Genomic DNA, 21,770 nt, shown 5'->3' on the forward strand with positions numbered 1-21,770 from the left:
TGAATTTATGTATCAGGCTTCCGGGTCACCAGATATTTCCCATGTCTGGTCTAGAATGTGATATTGTGTCCCATCCCCCACCACCACACAAATCGTGGTTGTATTGACAGACGAAGTGGCCGTGCGGTTAAAGGCGCTGCAGTCTGGAACCGCAAGACCGCTACGGTCGCAGGTTCGAATCCTGCCTCGGGCATGGATGTTTGTGATGTCCTTAGGTTAGTTAGGTTTAACTAGTTCTAAGTTCTAGGGGACTAATGACCTCAGAAGTTGAGTCCCATAGTGCTCAGAGCCATTTGAGCCATTTTTTTTTTTTTTGTATTGACAGACTGGACTGTAGTGTGACCCGCGGTCTAGGTTATTACAAATCGGTAAATATCGCAGCCTTCTCCAATATGGAAACCACGAGCTGCGATTAGGCTAATGACTGTGTTGTACGACAGGGACCGAGATAAAAATAGCGATGCCACCAAGTATGCCCTATCTCTGTGCAGAGCGCTTTATACACTCGCCTTCCTACTTGCTCGCCACTATAGTCGCGGTTGCTCGACACAAAGGGTGATGATCACTAGTCAGCAGACTCAGCAGGCACAGTCTGCTGAGGGACCCGGTGGCTGAAATCGGCCCACGTGTCCAGGCGCCGCCGCCGCCGCCGCCGCCGCCGCCGCCGCCGCTAATGCGACGTTCCTGGCGACGGTGTCCACCTCCTCCAGCAAGTCTGCGGACCGAGGGAGGCGGACCGGCCGGCGCGACGTTGACGGGCTGCCAGCGTCCGCAAGACGGCAAGTCGCTGGCCTAATGCGCGCTAAGTGCTGCCCTGCCACTACACCGGCGGGGCGGCCAAGAGAGCGGCCAGTCGGCGACGCATTAGCGCACCGCCACCCTCCCCCAACCACGCTGCCTCACAGGCCTTTCACGCAGAGTTCATCCCGTCCACGGGAGGGCGAGACGCTCCTCGTCCGGCTGTTACAATACGGGAGCTCATCTGCCCCTCATCCGTAGCGCTAATTCACATTTTACTTTCAGGTTATAATGCGATGAGCATAGACCCTTTAGACCGGATGAATCACTCAGATGCGGCTAAATATTCTTTCGTGTTGGTAGATTTCTGAGAGATGAGGAGTAGGGAGCGAATACAGTAGTACGGAAACAGGGGGAATTAATTCACCAAGGTATGATATAAACGAATGAGCCTTGTAGACGAATATTTTAACATAAATTTCCAGTTACCGATTATTTGTATGCGTGTGCGCCGGCCGGAGTGGCTGTGCGGTTCTAGGCGCTACAGTCTGGAGCCGAGCGACCGCTCCGGTCGCAGGTTCGAATCCTGCCTCGGGCATGGATGTGTGTGATGTCCTTAGGTTAGTTAGGTTTAATTAGTTCTAAGTTCTAGGCGGCTGATGACCTCAGAAGTTAAGTCGCATAGTGCTCAGAGCCATTTTGTATGCGTGTGCGTGTGTTTGTGGCCCGATGGTTGAAGTCCAACAATAAGTCAGTTCAACAGTCGCGGGAAGGCAAGGGCGTATTATATGCAATAGGACTGCAACTAAAAGAAAAGGCTCTCCAATAAATCTCATGATGATAGTTCGAAAGATCTATAATCGTACACGAATAGAGGTAACTGGAGATAATGAACCCGGCGGCTGTGGCCGAGCGGTTCTAGGCGCTTCAGTCTAGAACCGCGCGACCCCTACGGTCGCAGGTTCGAATCCTGCCTCGGGTATGGATGCGTTTGATGTCCTTAGGTTACTCAGGTTTAAGTAATTCTAAGTTCTAGGGGACTGATGACCTCAGATGTTGAGTCCCATAGTGCTCAGAGCCATTTGGAGATAATGAGAAGAGAAAAGAGTCTTTGGGCACTGTACTTTAAATATTCATGGGACCAGAATACTACAATATCCACGTCGTTGTTGTTGGGAAACGCTATAAGCAATTTTTAATTTACTGATAAGCAAACTAGTGAACTGCTCCAACTGCTTTCCATTTTAGCGACATCCGTGAAAGCAATTACGCTAATATTGTGGACAAAGTACTTTATTATGTTCCGGAGGATCAAGTTATTTTGTTATAAAGAAAGAACGGTTCCTCGATAGAAATGTGGAATAACTACAAACCTCCTGGGATCCTAATCTGATGTGTTTTTCTTGAGATAATATATTTTCAACAGTTTTTTAACCCTAAAAATTATTTCAATAAGAAGTCTTTATCGCATGAAAAACATTTATTTAGTTTTATGACCGGTTTCTTCCCTTACAGGATCATCATCTGACCGCATTTGTTCCTTGAAGACAAGAGGAGATGATGCTGTGGAACAGGCCGCCCTGGAGAGGCGTGAAGAACCTATTTTGATTTTCGTCGGTTACAGCATCATCTACACTCCTGGAAATGGAAAAAAGAACACATTGACACCGGTGTGTCAGACCCACCATACTTGCTCCGGACACTGCGAGAGGGCTGTACAAGCAATGATCACACGCACGGCACAGCGGACACACCAGGAACCGCGGTGTTGGCCGTCGAATAGCGCTAGCTGCGCAGCATTTGTGCACCGCCGCCGTCAGTGTCAGCCAGTTTGCCGTGGCATACGGAGCTCCATCGCAGTCTTTAACACTGGTAGCATGCCGCGACAGCGTGGACGTGAACCGTATGTGCAGTTGACGGACTTTGAGCGAGGGCGTATAGTGGGCATGCGGGAGGCCGGGTGGACGTACCGCCGAATTGCTCAACACGTGGGGCGTGAGGTCTCCACAGTACATCGATGTTGTGGCCAGTGGTCGGCGGAAGGTGCACGTGCCCGTCGACCTGGGACCGGACCGCAGCGACGCACGGATGCACGCAAAGACCGTAGGATCCTACGCAGTGCCGTAGGGGACCGCACCGCCACTTCCCAATAAATTAGGGACACTGTTGCTCCTGGGGCATCGGCGAGGACCATTCGAAACCGTCTCCATGAAGCTGGGCTACGGTCCCGCACACCGTTAGGCCGTCTTCCGCTCACGCCCCAACATCGTGCAGCCCGCCTCCAGTGGTGTCGCGACAGGCGTGAATGGAGGGACGAATGGAGACGTGTCGTCTTCAGCGATGAGAGTCGCTTCTGCCTTGGTGCCAATGATGGTCGTATGCGTGTTTGGCGCCGTGCAGGTGAGCGCCACAATCAGGACTGCATACGACCGAGGCACACAGGGCCAACACCCGGCATCATGGTGTGGGGAGCGATCTCCTACACTGGCCGTACACCACTGGTGATCGTCGAGGGGACACTGAATAGTGCACGGTACATCCAAACCGTCATCGAACCCATCGTTCTACCATTCCTAGACCGGCAAGGGAACTTGCTGTTCCAACAGGACAATGCACGTCCGCATGTATCCCGTGCCACCCAATGTGCTTTAGAAGGTGTAAGTCAACTACCCTGGCCAGCAAGATCTCCGGATCTGTCCCCCATTGAGCATGTTTGGGACTGGATGAAGCGTCGTCTCACGCGGTCTGCACGTCCAGCACGAACGCTGGTCCAACTGAGGCGCCAGGTGGAAATGGCATGGCAAGCCGTTCCACAGGACTACATCCAGCATCTCTACGATCGTCTCCATGGGAGAATAGCAGCCTGCATTGCTGCGAAAGGTGGATATACACTGTACTAGTGCCGACATTGTGCATGCTCTGTTGCCTGTGTCTATGTGCCTGTGGTTCTGTCAGTGTGATCAGGTGATGTATCTGACCCCAGGAATGTGTCAATAAAGTTTCCCCTTCCTGGGACAATGAATTCACGGTGTTCTTATTTCAATTTCCAGGAGTGTATTACGCACTGCAGAAATTAAACTACGTAAATTTTTTTTCATCGGAGATACCGAATTCGCAATAAAAATTATGGTTCCTATTTCATATTTCAAAGTTGAACCTCTCCAGCTCACTAGGGGCGGGGATGGGTCTCGAGTTTGGTGCCATTGGATTTGCAGCTTTCCAGATATTTCCGAAGCGTTTTGAATCCCTCACCCTATGTACACTGACGCAAAAGTACGACATTGGAAAGTGAAACTACAGAATTGCACATACGATTGTAGTCACCACGTTTATATAATGACTATGGTATTTCCAAATGTCCGCCACCGTAGCTGGGCAGTCAATGTGTCTGTTTCTCATACAGTGGACCCGGGTTCGATTCCCGGTACTGTCAGGCATATTTCCTTGTTGGGAGGATTGGAAGGGGGTGCACTCAGCCTCGTGACGCCAACTAAGGAGCTACATTTCGGAGTAGCAGCAATTAAAAGGTCTCTAACAGTGAAGAAGGAAGTTGCCTGTCAGCTACACGACATAAGTTATGCCTGATGTTGCAGTGAACACATGGTGCGTAGTGGGGCGATCACTCTGTTGTAGAAATAATTCAAAAGCCAAGATCGCTAAATACTGTTTACTGGATAACCGATTTCAACACACTAAACGTGCCATCATCGGATCTGAATGTACCTTAACATTTATAAACAAAATGGTTTATAAATGTTAAGATGTAGAATTTTTAACTACATTTGGTTTGTTTTAAGAGTTTTAACATATAAAATCGTTTAGGCATTACATTTCAGCAGGCCCACGTAGTTTTTCGTGCTTTGGTGCCTTATGGAGTGTTAATTTTCATAATCCATCACGTGTTAATTTATATAAAATTGCATTTATTTGGTGCTGATTTATTGCTCGGGTCTTATGCACTACCCAGTTAAGAGAGGAAGCGACAGTGGAGTTCACTGAACCCTCCGTCAAACAAAAAATTCGGGTTTCGGAGTGTATATGTACACGCAAGCCTTGTTCATCGCAGAGGTTTGCAGTCAGAAGTGTACACATTCCGGTTTTAACCTGCCCATGGTCGCCTGCTAGCTAGGCGCACGTCAGCAGCAGAACGGGGAGGCTGCTTTACTCCCATGCAAGACAAGCTGCGACCAACCCAAGCAGGCTAAAAGAATCTCGCTTGCCTGCTCGTGTTTCCGCTACGTAGTAGTTTATTCCGTACGTTTTTATTGTAGTGTTATGAGCTGGCTTCGGAAGTTGATTAAAAGTCTTTTTTTATTTGAGTGGCACAAGACGACGTTCACTGAAATAAACCTTCATTTTGGGCGACTGTAGATCATAAAATAGTGAATTTTATTTGTCCTTTCTTCTTTCGGGCCGGCCGAAGTGGCCGCGCGGTTCTGGCGCTGCAGTCTGGAACCGCGAGACCGCTACGGTCGCAGGTTCGAATCCTGCCTCGGGCATGGATGTGTGTGGTGTCCTTAGGTTAGTTAGGTTTAACTAGTTCTAAGTTCTAGGGGACTAATGACCTCAGCAGTTGAGTCCCATAGTGCTCAGAGCCATTTGAACCATTTCTTCTTTCGGGCTACTTCGGGCTTATTTATTTATTTCGATATTAAAGGTTTTCTCTGCCACTTCACCCTTTTTCGACTACCTCTTTCGACTAGTACTGGCTAGTTTCAATTCCAACCATCATCAAGTCACATGTTTTCTGTAGAAAACAGAACCATCTCTAAAAGCCGAGATTCTTTGCACTAAGAACGTGAAGATATCTATTATACCGCAACGCCAACTAAAGTACAGGTAAGGTTTCGGAAGGCTAGTTTCTGAAACCCTAGCGTGTTTCAGCGAAATATGACCCCAGTTACACCAATTTTAATTACTTTTTCGACGATGTGTGTTGCGGGTACTTTTTTTTTCTTTTGTTTTGAGTCATCAGTCTTCTCAATGTTTTGATGCGGCCCACCACGAGCTGTTTTCCTGTGCCAACCACTTCATCTCAGAGTAATACTTGCACTCTCTGCCCTCAAAAAAATGGCTCTGAGCACTATGGGACTTAATATCGGAGGTCATCAGTCCCCTAGAACTTAGAACTACTTAAACCTAACTAACCTAGCGACATCACACACATCCATGCCCGAGGCAGGGCTCGAACCTGCGACCGTAGCGGTCGCGCAGTTCCAGACTGAAGCGTCTAGAACCGCTCGGCCACACCGGCCGGCTCTCTGTCCTCTATTACCTTCTGGATGTATTCTAATCTCTGTCTTCCTCTACAGTTCGTGCCCTCTACAGTTCCCTCTAGTATCATGAAGTCATTCCCTGATGTATAAATAGATGTCGTATCATCCTGTCCCTTCTCCTTATCAGTGTTTGCCACATCTTCCTTTCCTCTCCAATTCTGCGCAGAACCTCCTCATTCCCTAACTCATCACTCCACCTAATTTTCAACATTCGTGTGTAGGACTACATGTCAAATGCTTCGATTCTCTTCTACTCTGGGTTCTTCGTGGCCAAAATAGTTCACCCTAAATTCCCGAAACGAATTTTAAGGAGCACGAAGGTCGTTTTTCACTTCATGTTAATCTAAAAAGTACCTCTTCCTCTCATACTGAGATTTCTTCGCACTGCATTGCATACCACAGAATGTGTTTTTTAATATTCAATAAGCCATATTTTTTTCCTGTTTCGAACAATCATTGCCCTAGCCAATATACCACTAAATGGACTCAAGTCCTTAGCACAAATTTCAATACCTTTGTAGGCCATTAAGGTTTTGTCCTCTTTCAAAGTATTTATGCAGGGAGAAAACTGAAAGTAATACACTAGAGGACCTGAATGAGTGTTTAGTAACTTTTTACAAAATTTTGTTCTGTTGTTGTTGTGGTCTTCAGTCCTGAGACTGGTTTGATGCAGCTCTCCATGCTACTCTATCCTGTGCAAGCTTCTTCATCTCCCAGTACCTACTGCAACCTACATCCTTCTGAATCTGCTTAGTGTATTCATCTCTTGGTCTCCCTCTACGATTTTTACCCTCCACACTGCCCTCCAATGCTAAATTTGTGATCCCTTGATGCCTCAAAACATGTCCTACCAACCGATCCCTTCTTCTAGTCAAGTTGTGCCACAAACTTCTCTTCTCCCCAATCCTATTCAATACCTCCTCATTAGTTACGTGATCTACCCACCTTATCTTCAGCATTCTTCTGTAGCACCACATTTCGAAAGCTTCTATTCTCTTCTTGTCCAAACTAGTTACCGTCCATGTTTCACTTCCATACATGGCTACACTCCATACAAATACTTTCAGAAACGACTTCCTGACACTTAAATCTATACTCGATGTTAACAAATTTCTCTTCTTCAAAAACGCTTTCCTTGCCATTGCCAGTCTACATTTTATATCCTCTCTACTTCGACCATCATCAGTTATTTTACTCCCTAAATAGCAAAACTCCTTTACTACTTTAAGTGTCTCATTTCCTAATCTAATTCCCTCAGCATCACCCGACTTAATTCGACTACATTCCATTATCCTCGTTTTGCTTTTGTTGATGTTCATCTTATATCCTCCCTTTAAGACACCATCCATTCCGTTCAACTGCTCTTCCAAGTCCTTTGCTGTCTCTGGCAGAATTACAAAGTCATCGGCGAACCTCAAAGTTTTTATTTCTTCTCCATGGATTTTAATACCTATTGCGAATTTTTCTTTTGTTTCCTTTACTGCTTGCTCAATATACAGATTGAATAACATCGGGGAGAAGCTACAACCCTGTCTCACTCCCTTCCCAACCACTGCTTCCCTTTCATACCCCTCGACTCTTATAACTGCCATTTGGTTTCTGTACAAATTGTAAATAGCCTTTCGCTCCCTGTATTTTACCCCTGCCACCTTCAGAATTTGAAAGAGAGTATTCCAGTTAAAATTGTCAAAAGCTCTCTCTAAGTCTACAAATGCTAGAAACGTAGGTTTGCCTTTTTTAATCTTTCTTCTAAGATAAGTCACTCCGAGCGATCTCGGTAGCTAAGTCATTCGCCCGAATTGTCCGGAACGTTCCTCAAACCAATTGCGAGCAGTTTTGGCGCATCGAATTATCTGAAACTGTCTCACAAACAGACTAAAACTTGTCCCCTGCTGGACTTGGGCTCACTTTTGTGACTGGCATAAATTCCCCAATTCTTAATACCTCCTGAACCTCCTTTAAGTCTGGTATGTTCATTTTCCCGCTCCCACCGCTGTAACGAATGAGCCGCAGTGAAACTAGCAACGCGAACATATATTGAGGTGACAGAAGTCATGGGATACTTCTTAATGTCGACTCGGGACTCCTTTATCCCGGCGTAGTGGAGCTACTCGACGTGGTATGGACTCAACGAGATGGTGGAAGTCACCTGCAGAAATATGCAGCCATGCCAACTCTGTACTCTGTAGCTGTCCATAACTACGAAAGTGTTGCCACTGCAGAATATTGTGCACGAACTGACCTCTCGATTAGGTCCCAGAAATGTTCGACGGGATTCACTCCGAGCGATCTCGGTAGCTAAGTCATTCGCCCGAATTGTCCGGAACGTTCTTCAAACCAATCGCGAGCAGTTGTGGCCCGGTGACACGGCACATTGTCATCCATAAAAATTGCATCGTTGTTTGGGAACATGAAGTCCACAAATGGCTGACAGTGGTCTCCAAGTAGCCGAACATAACCAAAAGACCAAGACCATTCGCTGTGAAGATACCCTGCACCTTTATGAAGCGTCCACCAGCCTGCACAGTGCGTTGTTGACAACATGGGTCTATGACTTCGTGGGGCCTGCGCTACACTCGAACGCTGTGATTAGCTTATCAACTGAAATCGATACCCATCCGACCGGGCCACAGTTTTCCAGTCGTCTACGATCCAACCGACATAGTCATGAGTCCAGGAGAGACGCTGCAGGGGAAGTCGTGCTGTTAGCAAAGATACTCGCGTCGGTCGTCTGCTGCCACAGCCCAAATTTTGCCACGGCGCTAACGGATACGTTCATCGTATGTCTGACATTGACTTGTGAGGTTATTTCACGCACTGTTCCTTGTCTGTTAGCACGGAAAACTTAACGCAAACGCCGCTGCTCTCGGGGGTTAAGTGAAGGCCCGTGGCCACTGCATTGTCTGTGGTGATATGTAATACCTGAAATTTGGTATTCTGGACACACACTTGGCTCTTTGGATCTCGGAATACTGAATTCTCTGACTATTTCCGAAATGGAATTTCCCGTGCATCTAGCTCAAACTACCATTCTACGTTCAAAGCTGTTAATTCCCGTCGTGTGGCCATAATCACTTCTAAAACTTTTTCACATAAATAACCTAAACAACAGCTCCGCCAATGTACTGCCCTTTTATATCCCGTGAACACAATACTAACCCCCTCCCCCCCCCTATTTGTATATGAGCGTATCCCTTTCTCATGTCTTTCGTCACCTGACTAGTCACGTTGGACTGGTAGTCAGCGCAATTTGTTGTCAGGTGCAGGAGGCTGTGAAGTTTTCCAGGATTGCGGAAACGCAGGTGGCCTGCTTTAACCGCTGTGCTTCAGTATGTGGAACTCTTTGTTTTTCCTTTGCGGCAGGTTGGGTTGCTTTAATGGCTGCGGCAGAATAGGGGCAGGCAGGCCGGAAGCAGAATTTGTCCACGTGTGTTTGCAAGTACACCACTCGGTGCAACCTTACCATGTACAGTGAACTTTACCTGGCTGTGGGGGGAGCAGTTGGCAGTTTGGAGTGCAGTGGCGATTGCACCCTCTCACTCTCCCCCCACACATACGGCCAGCAGAGGCGGCCGCCGTGTTGTAGGGCGCGCGCGGCCCACAGCACCGGACAGCGACACAGCGGCGCGCTATATTGCAGCGGCCGCGCGCCGCCCCTGAAATATCGGGGGCCACTTTTCTCTCCGGCCGCCCCCGCCGGATAAATAATGCGGCGTCCGGCGCGCTTTAAACAGGGCCCTTCCCGCCACGCTACGGCCACGGCCGCCTCCGCCTTGCCTCCACCTCGGCGAAATTTAATAAAAATGTCAACTCAAGTTGGGCGCAGGACAGCGCTCGCCCGGCGGTGGTGGGGGCGGGGGCGGCGGCGGGGGAGGCCAAGGTCCGGCAGGGGCTTAAAATTAAAACGGCGGCGCCTCCTGGGGGCGCCACCGGCACCGGGGCAGCCGCTGCCCAGTTCGATATCGGTCGCCAAGAAAGGGCCCCTTCCGAGAAGGCCGCGCCGCCACCGTCCAGGTGGACTAAAGGACATGGTAGGCCGGAGTGCACCTACGAGAACTGACATGTGGATGTCTAGTACGCAACACCATCACCCGGATACAGTAACAACGAACTGTTCCACGTCGTATGCTCAAATAAAGTGAATGTTTAGTGGCTACTTTGAAATTTACATGTTCCATAGATAATTTGAATGTCTTTGTATCGAAATACTATGATGTGGAACTAGTGGATTTAAAGAACACGTATATCGTGTAACAAGAAGTTATGACCAAACTTTCGGAAGATATTCGTCACGTGGAGGAAGAAAATATGTTGTATGGGCATGGGACAGGAAACGCTTTATTTACAAACAACTTTCTGGGGATGGCGACCACAGCTCACAGACATTATTAATAACGATACCAACACTCAACACTCTGTAACCATTGAAGTTATCATCAAAATTATAACAATTAAGAAGCCAAGAATGATGTGTTTCCAAAAGCCGGATAGCTGTATGGGTTGGGTTGTGTAGGGGAAGAGACCAAACTGCGAGGTCATCGATCTCATCGGCTTAGGGCAGGACGGGGAAGGAAGTCGGTCGTGCCCTTTCAAAGGAACCATCCCGGCATTTTCCAGGAGCGATTTTGGGAAATCACGAAAAACCTTATTCAGAATGGCTGGACGCTGGATTGAACCGTCGTCCTCCCGAATGCGAGTCCAGTGTGCTAACCACTGCGCCACCTCGCTCGGTATAACTGTATGGAGGTGCTTTATTTGCATCTACCAGTCTCACATCAGTGTAGTTGCATCTTCATGTTTATAATGGTTATATTTCCATAATGCAGATGGATAACTTCCCGAAAACCTGGACTCCGTAATTGACCATCTATATCATGGAAATATAACCATTATAAAACTGAAGATGCATCTATACGGACGTAAAATCGGTAGTTACGAACAGACCACCTTCATACGGATATGTGGTTTTTGCAAACACTTCATCATTCTTGACTTTTTAATTTTTAAAACGTTTATGATAATTTCAATGGTTTCATGACGCTTTATTTCCATGTTAGATCTCATTTTCTACTTCTCTTCAGAGTGACATTAATCTTGGGAAAGACAGCAACAGAACGCACCAACATTACTTGAAACGTTTCCTCACATCAGATGTTGAACATAACCTCTTGGGTACAGTATCAACCAATTTCCTTATTGAAATGTTCAAAATACCTTCCGCTGGCGAAGATACACGCATCAACTCGCCGTCAAATTAAATGGCTGATGCGTATTGTTTCACAGCCTTCCACTTTTTCACAGTCTTGCACGTTATGGACATGAACACTGTACACCTTGCACCTGGGTTCGGTACACAAGAGCTTTCAAATACCTCACAAATAAAAGTCTAGTGGCTTTAGGTCTGGACAGCGTGCAGGCAAAGAAGTTGCCGGTCACACTCTCCGGACGTAATGTCATGAAACTTTTATATATCGGGGCATTTGTCGTGGAATCTTTTATCTAGAAACCTACGATCATTAAGAGTGAAATGAGGAATCGGTCCGCCGTGCATGAAATACATAGCCGCCTTCATAAAGGCACTTGTTCATACAGAAAAGGTAGAGTATTCTCTAAGAAAGTATTTTAAGTTCATCCGTTGAGATTGGTTGGAAGAACATGGGCCCGAAATAAACAGTCACCAACAACGCCGACCTAAACTCTGACAGAAAATCTTCTTTGATGAGGTGATATTCCAGGGATACATTTAGAGTTTCAGGGATTCAAAGCGACGGTGGTTGATGCTTTTTGAACATCTTCTATCATAATATTTCATCTAATAAAAATTTCTACGTAAAGCTGGTACGTTCTGCATCTTTCCCATGATTAATAGCAATATAAAGAGAAGTAGAAAATGAGCGACAGCATGGAAATAAAGTACTTCCAGACCTATTCCATATAATATATTCTCTTTCTCTACGTGAGAGGAATGTTTCCTGAAAGTTTTGACATGCATTTTTCTTCCACTCTGTACATAAGATTAGTTGAAATATTAGACCCACCCGGATAGCCTCGCGCGCTAGTACATCACTTCTGCTGTTCAGGGAGGCTCATCCAATCCGCCCAGCGGACTGACGACGAGGGCCGGTGCGGCGGACAGCCTGGATGTGGTGATTAGGCGGTTTCCCATATCCCACTAGGTGAATACCGGGCTGTTACCCACGTTCCGTCTCAGTTACACAATTTGCAAGCACATCGAAAATGTTCTTACATTTCCAGACAGATAGGGAACACAAATTCCGTCTCGGACGGAAGGACTATCGTCAGGGAGGCCATGCGGACATCGTCTACAACTATAAGGGAGTGCCGAAAAATAATGCCTCCGAATTTTTCATGCGGAAACTTTTAAAGCTTTTTTTTTAAAAAAACAAGTATTGCCAACATACTACATCTTTATTCTTCATGTCTACATATTCATTTCTCAACATAGTTACCCTGGTGACGGAGCGCATTTCTCCTAATGAGAGACAGTGTGTTGATGTCGTCGCTATAGAATGTCTGGCTTTGTTGACGGAGGCACAACGCCATCTCTGCATGTGCCGCTAGAATACTAACAAAGTAAAGTCGTCTAAGGCGTTTTCTAAGTTTTGGAAAGAGATGAAAATGGATTGGGGCCAAGATGATGTTAGCACCATCATTTCCTTCATCACGAGCACCAACTACAAAATGTCACACATTACTCATGTCGATGCAGTCATTACCGTACACAAATTTCATTCTTACATGGATTTCAGTTGAAGGCACGTTTCCTGCGGTTATAATGTCAATCATTATTACGTTACACACCGCCATTTACAATCTACAATTCGGAGCCGTGAAGCGTCAGAGGGTTTCAGCTATCGTCAACGAAGCGGAATAGTAGACGATTAAATATACATGACATGTAATACCTCAAACGATATTGAGTACAGAATAAGAAGTTCGGATGCATTACGTTTCAGCACGCCCTTGTAACATTGCCAAATTCAGACTAGCATGCTGACCCCGTCAAGACAGGGGTAAGTCCAGGAAAAAGACGAAGAAGGTTTATTATACCATTAAGATATAAATTTTTTTTCTGTTCTACTTGTGCACCTGCATTTTAAAACTATGTTTATTTTTTACAGGATATCCGTGTCAAAAAATATTCGTCCATGGAAAAAATGGAGCTGTCCAGTAGAAACGATTTTCGGATACATTTAAAACTACCTGACAAACATCTTCTGTTACTGACCAACTTATGTTGGTGATCAAAAAATTTTGTGGACGAATATATAACTGCTTTATGAGCCACTGACACGCCAACGGCCTTGTCGCAGTGGTAACACCGGTTCCCGTCAGATCACCGAAGTTAAGCGCTGTCCAGCTGGGTTAGCACTTGGATGGGTGACCGTCCGGTCTGCCGAGCGCTGTTGGCAAGTAGGGTGCAGGTCAGGCCTTGTGAGGCAAACTGAGGAGCTACTTGATTGAGAAGTATCGGCTCCTGTCTCGTCAACTGACATACGGCCGGGAGAGCTGTGTGCTGACCACATCCAGGAAAAAGCCTGTGGGCTGAGGATGACACAGTGACCGGTCGGTACCGTTGGGCCTTCCAAGGCCTGTTCGGACGAAGTTTAGTTCAGTGAGTCACTGACAGCTTCAGTAATGGGTAACAGACGTAACTTTTTCTTCTAACGTATATTTATACGAGGGTTGGAACTTGAGTAATGGCAACTATTTATTCACAACCGGTACAAAAGAGTTACATGTTTACACCTGTTATTACACTTCAAAGTAGCCACAAGCGTTGTGTAGAACCCGATGCCAGCGATGTGGAAGCCTTAGTATACCCTTATCAGAGCCTGTTGTGTTGATGGTGCGAATGGAGCGGTCTACTGCGTGTCGAATCTCTGGAACAGTTCTGAAGCTTCATCTTCGGAATCAAATCAAAGTCACAAGGATTTAAGTCCGTAGAGTATGGGGGATGGTACAGTAATTCCCAGTCCCATCGACCGAACAGGGCAGCCACAGCTTGCGCTGTATGTGCCCACGCATTGTCGTGCAAAATGATGGGTGGGTTGCGCAGAAAGTGTCACCGCTTCTTTCGCAAAGCCGGTGGCAGGTGATGCTCCACAAACGAACAGTAATACTGTGCATTGACGGTCTGCCGTGGAGGAACGCAATGCGTTAGCATAACACACACCATCACAGTCGTACAAGAGAATGACCATAACTTTAGACCGTTCCATTCGCACCATCACCAGAAAAGGCTCTGATAACGGTATACTACGCCTTCCACATCGCTGGCACCGTGTTCTACACAACACTCGTGACTACTGTGAAGGACAGTAACAGGTGCAAACATGTAACTCTTTTGTATCGGTTGTGCATAAATAGTTGCCACTACTTACGTTCCAACCGGCATATACACTCCTGGAAATGGAAAAAAGAACACATTGACACCGGTGTGTCAGACCCACCATACTTGCTCCGGACACTGCGAGAGGGCTGTACAAGCAATGATCACACGCACGGCACAGCGGACACACCAGGAACCGCGGTGTTGGCCGTCGAATGGCGCTAGCTGCGCAGCATTTGTGCACCGCCGCCGTCAGTGTCAGCCAGTTTGCCGTGGCATACGGAGCTCCATCGCAGTCTTTAACACTGGTAGCATGCCGCGACAGCGTGGACGTGAACCGTATGTGCAGTTGACGGACTTTGAGCGAGGGCGTATAGTGGGCATGCGGGAGGCCGGGTGGACGTACCGCCGAATTGCTCAACACGTGGGGCGTGAGGTCTCCACAGTACATCGATGTTGTCGCCAGTGGTCGGCGGAAGGTGCACGTGCCCGTCGACCTGGGACCGGACTGCAGCGACGCACGGATGCACGCCAAGACCGTAGGATCCTACGCAGTGCCGTAGGGGACCGCACCGCCACTTCCCAGCAAATTAGGGACACTGTTGCTCCTGGGGTATCGGCGAGGACCATTCGCAACCGTCTCCATGAAGCTGGGCTACGGTCCCGCACACCGTTAGGCCGTCTTCCGCTCACGACCCAACATCGTGCAGCCCGCCTCCAGTGGTGTCGCGACAGGCGTGAATGGAGGGACGAATGGAGACGTGTCGTCTTCAGCGATGAGAGTCGCTTCTGCCTTGGTGCCAATGATGGTCGTATGCGTCTTTGGCGCCGTGCAGGTGAGCGCCACAATCAGGACTGCATACGACCGAGGCACACAGGGCCAACACCCGGCATCATGGTGTGGGGAGCGATCTCCTACACTGGCCGTACACCACTGGTGATCGTCGAGGGACACTGAATAGTGCACGGTACATCCAAACCGTCATCGAACCCATCGTTCTACCATTCCTAGACCGGCAAGGGAACTTGCGGTTCCAACAGGACAATGCACGTCCGCATGTATCCCGTGCCACCCAATGTGCTTTAGAAGGTGTAAGTCAACTACCCTGGCCAGCAAGATCTCCGGATCTGTCCCCCATTGAGCATGTTTGGGACTGGATGAAGCGTCGTCTCACGCGGTCTGCACGTCCAGCACGAACGCTGGTCCAACTGAGGCGCCAGGTGGAAATGGCATGGCAAGCCGTTCCACAGGACTACATCCAGCATCTCTACGATCGTCTCCATGGGAGAATAGCAGCCTGCATTGCTGCGAAAGGTGGATATACACTGTACTAGTGCCGACATTGTGCATGCTCTGTTGCCTGTGTCTATGTGCCTGTGGTTCTGTCAGTGTGATCATGTGATGTATCTGACCCCAGGAATGTGTCAATAAAGTTTCCCCTTCCTGGGACAATGAATTCACGGTGTTCTTATTTCAATTTCCAGGAGTGTACATATATATAATTTCAAAATAAATAGCCAATTCAAATGAGAGTGGCTGTTCATCAGCCATAATGCATATACTGAAATTTCCATGTTTTGTCCAAGTAGAACCTTCGACGCAGGTGGGAGCCGCGCCAACCATGGCAAGACGCCTTAGACTGCGAGGCTACTCTGGGCTTCTGTACATTAAAACCAATTCTCTGTAACACTTCTCGTAGTCTAAATCACGTTGTATTAACATTGCAAGACAAGAAGAAAATTCTTAATGTGCCTCTACACTACCTGCGAAAAGGCTGTTGTTTCAGAAAGAGCACCGGCTCCGCACAAGCGTCCCAACACCGTTTCGGTATCCCCAGAAACAGCAGCAGTTCAAAGCAACTGTCTGGGCTCTTCTTTCGCCCTATGACTGTATTTGTATTTCTCCCATTTCTTCTCTCCTTTTAAAGTTATTTCTACTTTTTTCATATTTTATGTAAGCTATCTGCATGCAACGGTAGCCTATGAGAGGGTGTCGGTTTATTTAGCTTTCACCGTCATTATGGCGCACATTGTAAGTGCGGCGAACGACACTGTGACACCCGTCGCGGAAACGTCGCTGTGGCGGTGACAGCCGATGACGGGCAGCGAGCGTGCGACCCTAAGCTGGACGCGTCGCGGGTGAGAAGCCGGCCGACAGGTGGAGTAAAACACGGCGCCGCCATAAACAAGCCCGCGGCCGGCTATTAATTACGGATTTATTGTCAGAGGTGACAGCGCGCCGGCTGCGTCGCGCCGCTGATGAGCGATGGACGCCCCGCGCCGCGCTAACGACTGCGCTGTCACGGCGCCCCGGCCCGGCGCGACGCGCTTCGGCCATCAGCCTGAGCCGCGGCGCTGCAGACCAGCGGCGTTACAAATGGCGCGCGACTCTGGCCGCCAGGGGTGCCAATTTATTAGTGCGCCGCCACGCTTACCCCGGCCAGAGCGCAGCCGCCTCTGGCAGGCGTGTCGCTGCGCGCGATCTGCTCGCAGCAGAACTGATACCACACGCTTTTTCGGGCGTAGGTACATCGGCTCTGCACTGGTACATGCCCGCTGGTGTTTTAGCTCTACAGAAATCACCAGTCACGCTTTCAAATATCGACAGCATTCAAAGCATGTGGATGTACTACGACTGTGAGTGCGCAAATAATGACCAAGATACAATGAAGTGACAAGTCATGGATAGCGATATGCGTTTATATAGATAGTGGTATCGCGTACACAAGGTAAAAAGGCCACTATATCCACGAAAATGTCATTTGTACTGAGGTGATTCATATGGAAAGGTTTCCGAACCTTGTGGCCTCACGCCGGGGGCTAACGGACTTCGAACGCGGAGTAGTAGCATGGGACATTCCATTACGTTAGAGAATTCAGTATTTCGAAACCAGTGTCAAGAGCGTGTCGAGATTACCAAATTTCACGCATTACCTCTCATCACATACAACGTAGTGGCCGACGACATTCACTTAACCACCGAGAGCAGCGGCATTTATGTACAGTTCTAAGTGCTGACAGACAAAAGCCACTGTGTGAAATAACCGCAGAACCACTGTGTGACGTGCAACGAACGTTTCCGTTAGGATAGTCAGGCGCAATTTGGCGTTAATGGGGAATGGCAGCATGGACGTCTGACGCGAGTGCCTCTGCTAATAGCACGACATCGTTTGCAGCGCCTCTCCTGGGCGGTTGGACCCTAGATGACTGGAAAACCGTCATGGTCAGATCATTCCCGATTCCAGTTGGTAAGAGTTCATGGTAGGGTTCGAGTGTGACGCAGATCCAAAGAAGCCATGGACCCAGGTTGTCAACAAGGCACTGTGCAAGCTAGTGGTGGCTCCTTAATGGTGTGGGTTATGTCTACATGGAATGGACTGAGTCCTCTGGTCCAACTGAACCGCTCATTGATGAAATGGTTGTGCTCGTTCACTTGGAGACTATTTGAAGCCATTCATGGAATTCACGTACCCAAACATCTCACAGGGATACAACTGATTACGTTTGGTTTAAGAAACATTCTGGACAGTTCAAGTGTTCAGATTTGGCCACCCACACCACTCCAAAAGAATCCAATCGAACATTTATGGGACATAAACTAGAGGTCAGTACGTGCACAAAAATCTGCACTGGCTGCACTGTCTCAATTATGGACGGCTATAGAGGCAACATGGGTAAATATTTCTGAAGGAGACCTCCAACGATTTGTTGAGTCCATGTCGCGTCGAGCTGCTGCCAGGCAAAAGGATTTCCGTCACGATATTAAAAGGTATGCCATGACTTTTGTTACGTCAGTGTATGTAGGGGACAAAAATATTGAATGGACACGTGACAGTGTCACTGAACTGCCCGCAACCGACAAGAGTCCATTCGATAGGCGAAACAGGTGGGTTGAAAAAGCATAAACACCCTGTGCTGTGCGGTCCTGCCTTGCGTAGATTTAAAAATACCACCACCTACGTCGTATCGCCCAGGCGTAAGCATCCAGATGTTGTGACAGGCGTTCCAGCGCACCGTAATGGCCAGTACAGTAGAGTTGCATACTGTTCAATATTCTCCTAAGTAGTGCAAGTGACTGAAGTATTTTACTCAGTTGTTCAGTCTTTGTTACTCGTCTGTCCAATGGGGAAAGCATGGAAGACTATTCTTGTCTTCTGTCAGTTGTAATAAGAGTTTCTTGTAGGGACCGCCGGCCAGTGTGGCCGAGCGGTTCTAGGCGCTTCAGTCCGGAACCGCACGACCGCTACGGTCGCAGTTTCGAATCCTGCCTCGGGCATGGATGTGTGTGATGTCCTTAGGTTAGTTGGGTTTAAGTAGTTCTAAGTTCAAGGGACTGATGAACTCAGGTGTTAAGTCCCGTAGTGCTCAGAGCCATTTTGTAGGGACCGCCAAGCCGTGACGTCTTCGTGGATCTGCGGTGGGTATAGTGTATATTTGTGTTCCTAGTCAATCATATTTCACGGGTACCGGAACGTGTTGACTCAATTGTGAGTAGTTTAGCAAACGGCTCGTGATTAGTGTTTAGGGACACGTGTTATGTTAGTTTTGTGTGCGAACCGTTTGTAGGGTTAGTTAATAATACGAGGGCCGTTCAGTGAGTAACTCAACACACTTTTTTTCTCTGCCAGTTTCGACTGAAAAGGAGCAGAACTTGTCGGACGTCGCGGAATATTGCTGCTTCAGCCCCTGTGTTTCCGATAGGTGGCATCGCTATATGTAGTCTTCAAAGTGGCGCCTACAATGGAGGTGCCTTCAAAGCAGAGAGCTGTCATTGAGTTTCTTTTGACAGAAAACCAGAGCATCGCAGCTATTCATAGCCACTTGCAGAATGTCTACGCAGACCTGGCAGTGAATAGAAGTATTGTGAGCCGTTGGGCGTGGCTTCAGTCATCATCGCAACAACGTCGCGCAAACCTGTCCGACCTCCCGCGTGCCGACTGGCCACACACAGCTCGGATTAAATCTGTAGGTTCCTCGCCACGAAAATGCAAACGAACCTCTCCTTTTCTCTGACAACCCATCCTAGTGGAGTTCACAGTACTTCATTGGACCGTCTTTCCTCATCCACCCTACATCCCGGATCTCGCATCTACCGACTTCCATCTGTTTGGACCAATGAAGGATGCAGTCCGCGGGAAGCAGTACGTGGATGTTAAGGAGGTTAAGATGCAGCAAGACGTTGGCTCCGGCGTCTACCAGTAGAGTGGTACCATGCGAGCATAAGGCTCTCCCAGTAAGGTGGCTTAACGCTGTTGTGTTGAAAAATAGGGTTTTGTAGCCGAAAGAGTGGAGAATAATATTGTGTATTGGAACGTTGAATAAAATCAACTTCTTTCCAGAAAAATAAAATTTTTTGTTGGCTTCATATTTTGCACCAGTGAGTTAGTGTGTTATCTGCGGGATTAGGCACCATGTCTAGGAAATCGATTTTGTATAGCATTGTGAAGTTTGCGGAGGCGCTATTTCTAATGAGATATTTATGTTTGCCTTGTGTGTTTGGTACCTTGTTCAGTCTCATTGAAATCCTGTATCGCATTTTTATAACTGTGATTGCACCATTCGTTTAATGAGTTTAGTCATGTGCAACGAAACCTGCACCAATTCCATGCGGTATGCTCCTGAAAGTGGGAGAGTTTTTGGATTGTTTCTCTCCGCTGTCACATCGCCTGATAACTACCTTATGAAATGTGAAAGTAGTGGCTAACTTCCGATATATTCTGTCAGCAGCCAGCAGGTCAGGATTTGTTTCCTGTAACAAGCATCCACAAGCTGTTGCTTGAGTGAAGCTTTGGTGTGGTTTTAAATGTGGTCAACCAGTGGTGTTGTTGGGTGAAGTGACATCACGTCTTTATTTACATCTCTGTTTCAGAGCAAGAGTACTTTCCTTTGTCATTGATCTTATACTCTCAGCAGTTGCTTGAGGGGCTCGTGCCGCTGTTGCCCCCGATACCACGCTGGTCCAGCTGGATCAGGTTCTCACACCTGGCACCTGGCTCACTCCGAGAACGTCGAGCAGTCAGAGCTGGCGTCGCATCTGGGGACTTGTCCGCGAAATGTGAAAAAAAATGGAAAAATAAGCTTGTGTCACCCTAACTGACCGTCAGTCACCAACAACCCGGCGCTCCATTCCTCTCTCAAGCTCCCTGACGTTTCACAACCATTTACGTAGAACAGTATTCGACCCTGTATACCAAAGCAAAAATTGTGGTCGCACTACACTCCAAAGGCATCAGATCACGTTAAATGGGTTTGCAGCTCCACGACCTCCTTCGAGAATGGCTCAATCATCCGGAGGATGTCAGCAGCAACGAATGTTGTCGTTCTATTGCTCATCACACTGTCAACTGTCGTTTTTAATCACGAAATGTGTGAGAATCAACGCCTCTATAGACCGGGTGGTTTCATTGACGCCCTTTATGCCTTCTCCTTAGTAATTTTCGTGTCGACACTGAGCGACGTTACGTGTGAATTGTTTTCCTGGCCTGCCCATTATAAAACCTTGTGATTTCAACGCTGGGCATTGAGCTTCTCATTCCCAACGTACAGATGCCTAAGAAGGATTGAAAATTGGGTAAAAGAGCGTGGGAAGATCTTCCCATTGACACGGCTAGTGTTTTGGGCAGAATTGTGGTGAACTTTGTTGCCAATTGACATCATTAACCCACCTTACACCTCACTTGAACTTCTAGACCCTTTTTTTCCTCCTATATGTCGACCCCTTGATCTTTGAAGCGTCGCCGAGCCCACGGGTGACACCGCAGGGCGCCACGCATTTACACTGTTACAGAGGAAGATTTGAGGCACCTTGGAGTCAAATTGTAAACTCATGCGTTGCACTGGGAGACAATTACGGGTATTCAAAAACGGGATCCTTTAATTGTGCTCCGCCGTGCATATCACCGTGGCATTAAATGTTCAAATGTGTGTGAAATCTTATGGGACTCAACTGCTAAGGTCATTAGTCCCTAAGCTTACACACTATTTAACTTAAATTATCCTAAGGACAAACACACACACCCATGCCCGAGGGAGGACTCGAACCTCCGCCGGGACCAGCCGCACAGTCCATGACTGTAGCGCCCTAGACCGCTCGGCCAATCCCGCGGAGCACCGTGGCATTTGTGTTAAGTGTAAATACACCCATCAAAAAAGTTTTGCATCACCCCAGTTCCCAGAACTCCTGAAGACAGACGTTGACTGTGGATATTGTATCACAGACACAGTCCCTTTGAGTGTTCAGAGATGTCACTAAACCCGCCCAAAGATGTAAACAACCATGCATCAGCAGCGCCTATTAGACGGAGGGGGTCCGACAGCCGATCAGTTCCAGTCATTCCACCAGGAAGGAGGTATACGGCTCGTGTTGACTGTAGTTCATCCATGCCTAAACGGTCAATACCACC

General features: G+C 47.8%; 2 protein-coding genes and 1 pseudogene across 3 annotated transcripts in view; 2 read left to right on the forward strand and 1 right to left on the reverse strand.

The window, feature by feature from the left end:
- LOC126252978 (LIM domain only protein 3-like) overlaps positions 1–21,770 on the reverse strand; it is a 371,497-nt gene that overhangs the window by 115,553 nt on the left and 234,174 nt on the right. The window lies entirely within an intron of this gene.
- Positions 461–17,042, forward strand: LOC126252356 (uncharacterized). The gene is made up of 5 exons (XM_049953247.1): positions 461–470; positions 635–940; positions 2,254–2,355; positions 9,749–10,045; positions 16,594–17,042. Exons 1-5 carry the CDS (start codon positions 461–463, stop codon positions 17,040–17,042), a joined length of 1,164 nt encoding a protein of 387 aa, XP_049809204.1.
- LOC126254093 (5S ribosomal RNA) lies at positions 13,330–13,447 on the forward strand (annotated as a pseudogene).

This window comes from Schistocerca nitens, chromosome 4, assembly GCF_023898315.1.
Source record: "Schistocerca nitens isolate TAMUIC-IGC-003100 chromosome 4, iqSchNite1.1, whole genome shotgun sequence".
Taxonomy (NCBI): Eukaryota; Metazoa; Arthropoda; class Insecta; order Orthoptera; family Acrididae; genus Schistocerca; species Schistocerca nitens.

Coding starts and splice junctions, on each gene's coding strand:
- LOC126252356 (XM_049953247.1), top strand. Junction 941..2,253: donor TTCATCCCGTCCACGGGAGG/GCGAGACGCTCC, acceptor CTTCCCTTACAG/GATCATCATCTGACCGCATT. Junction 10,046..16,593: donor CAGGTGGACTAAAGGACATG/GTAGGCCGGAGT, acceptor ATTTATTGTCAG/AGGTGACAGCGCGCCGGCTG.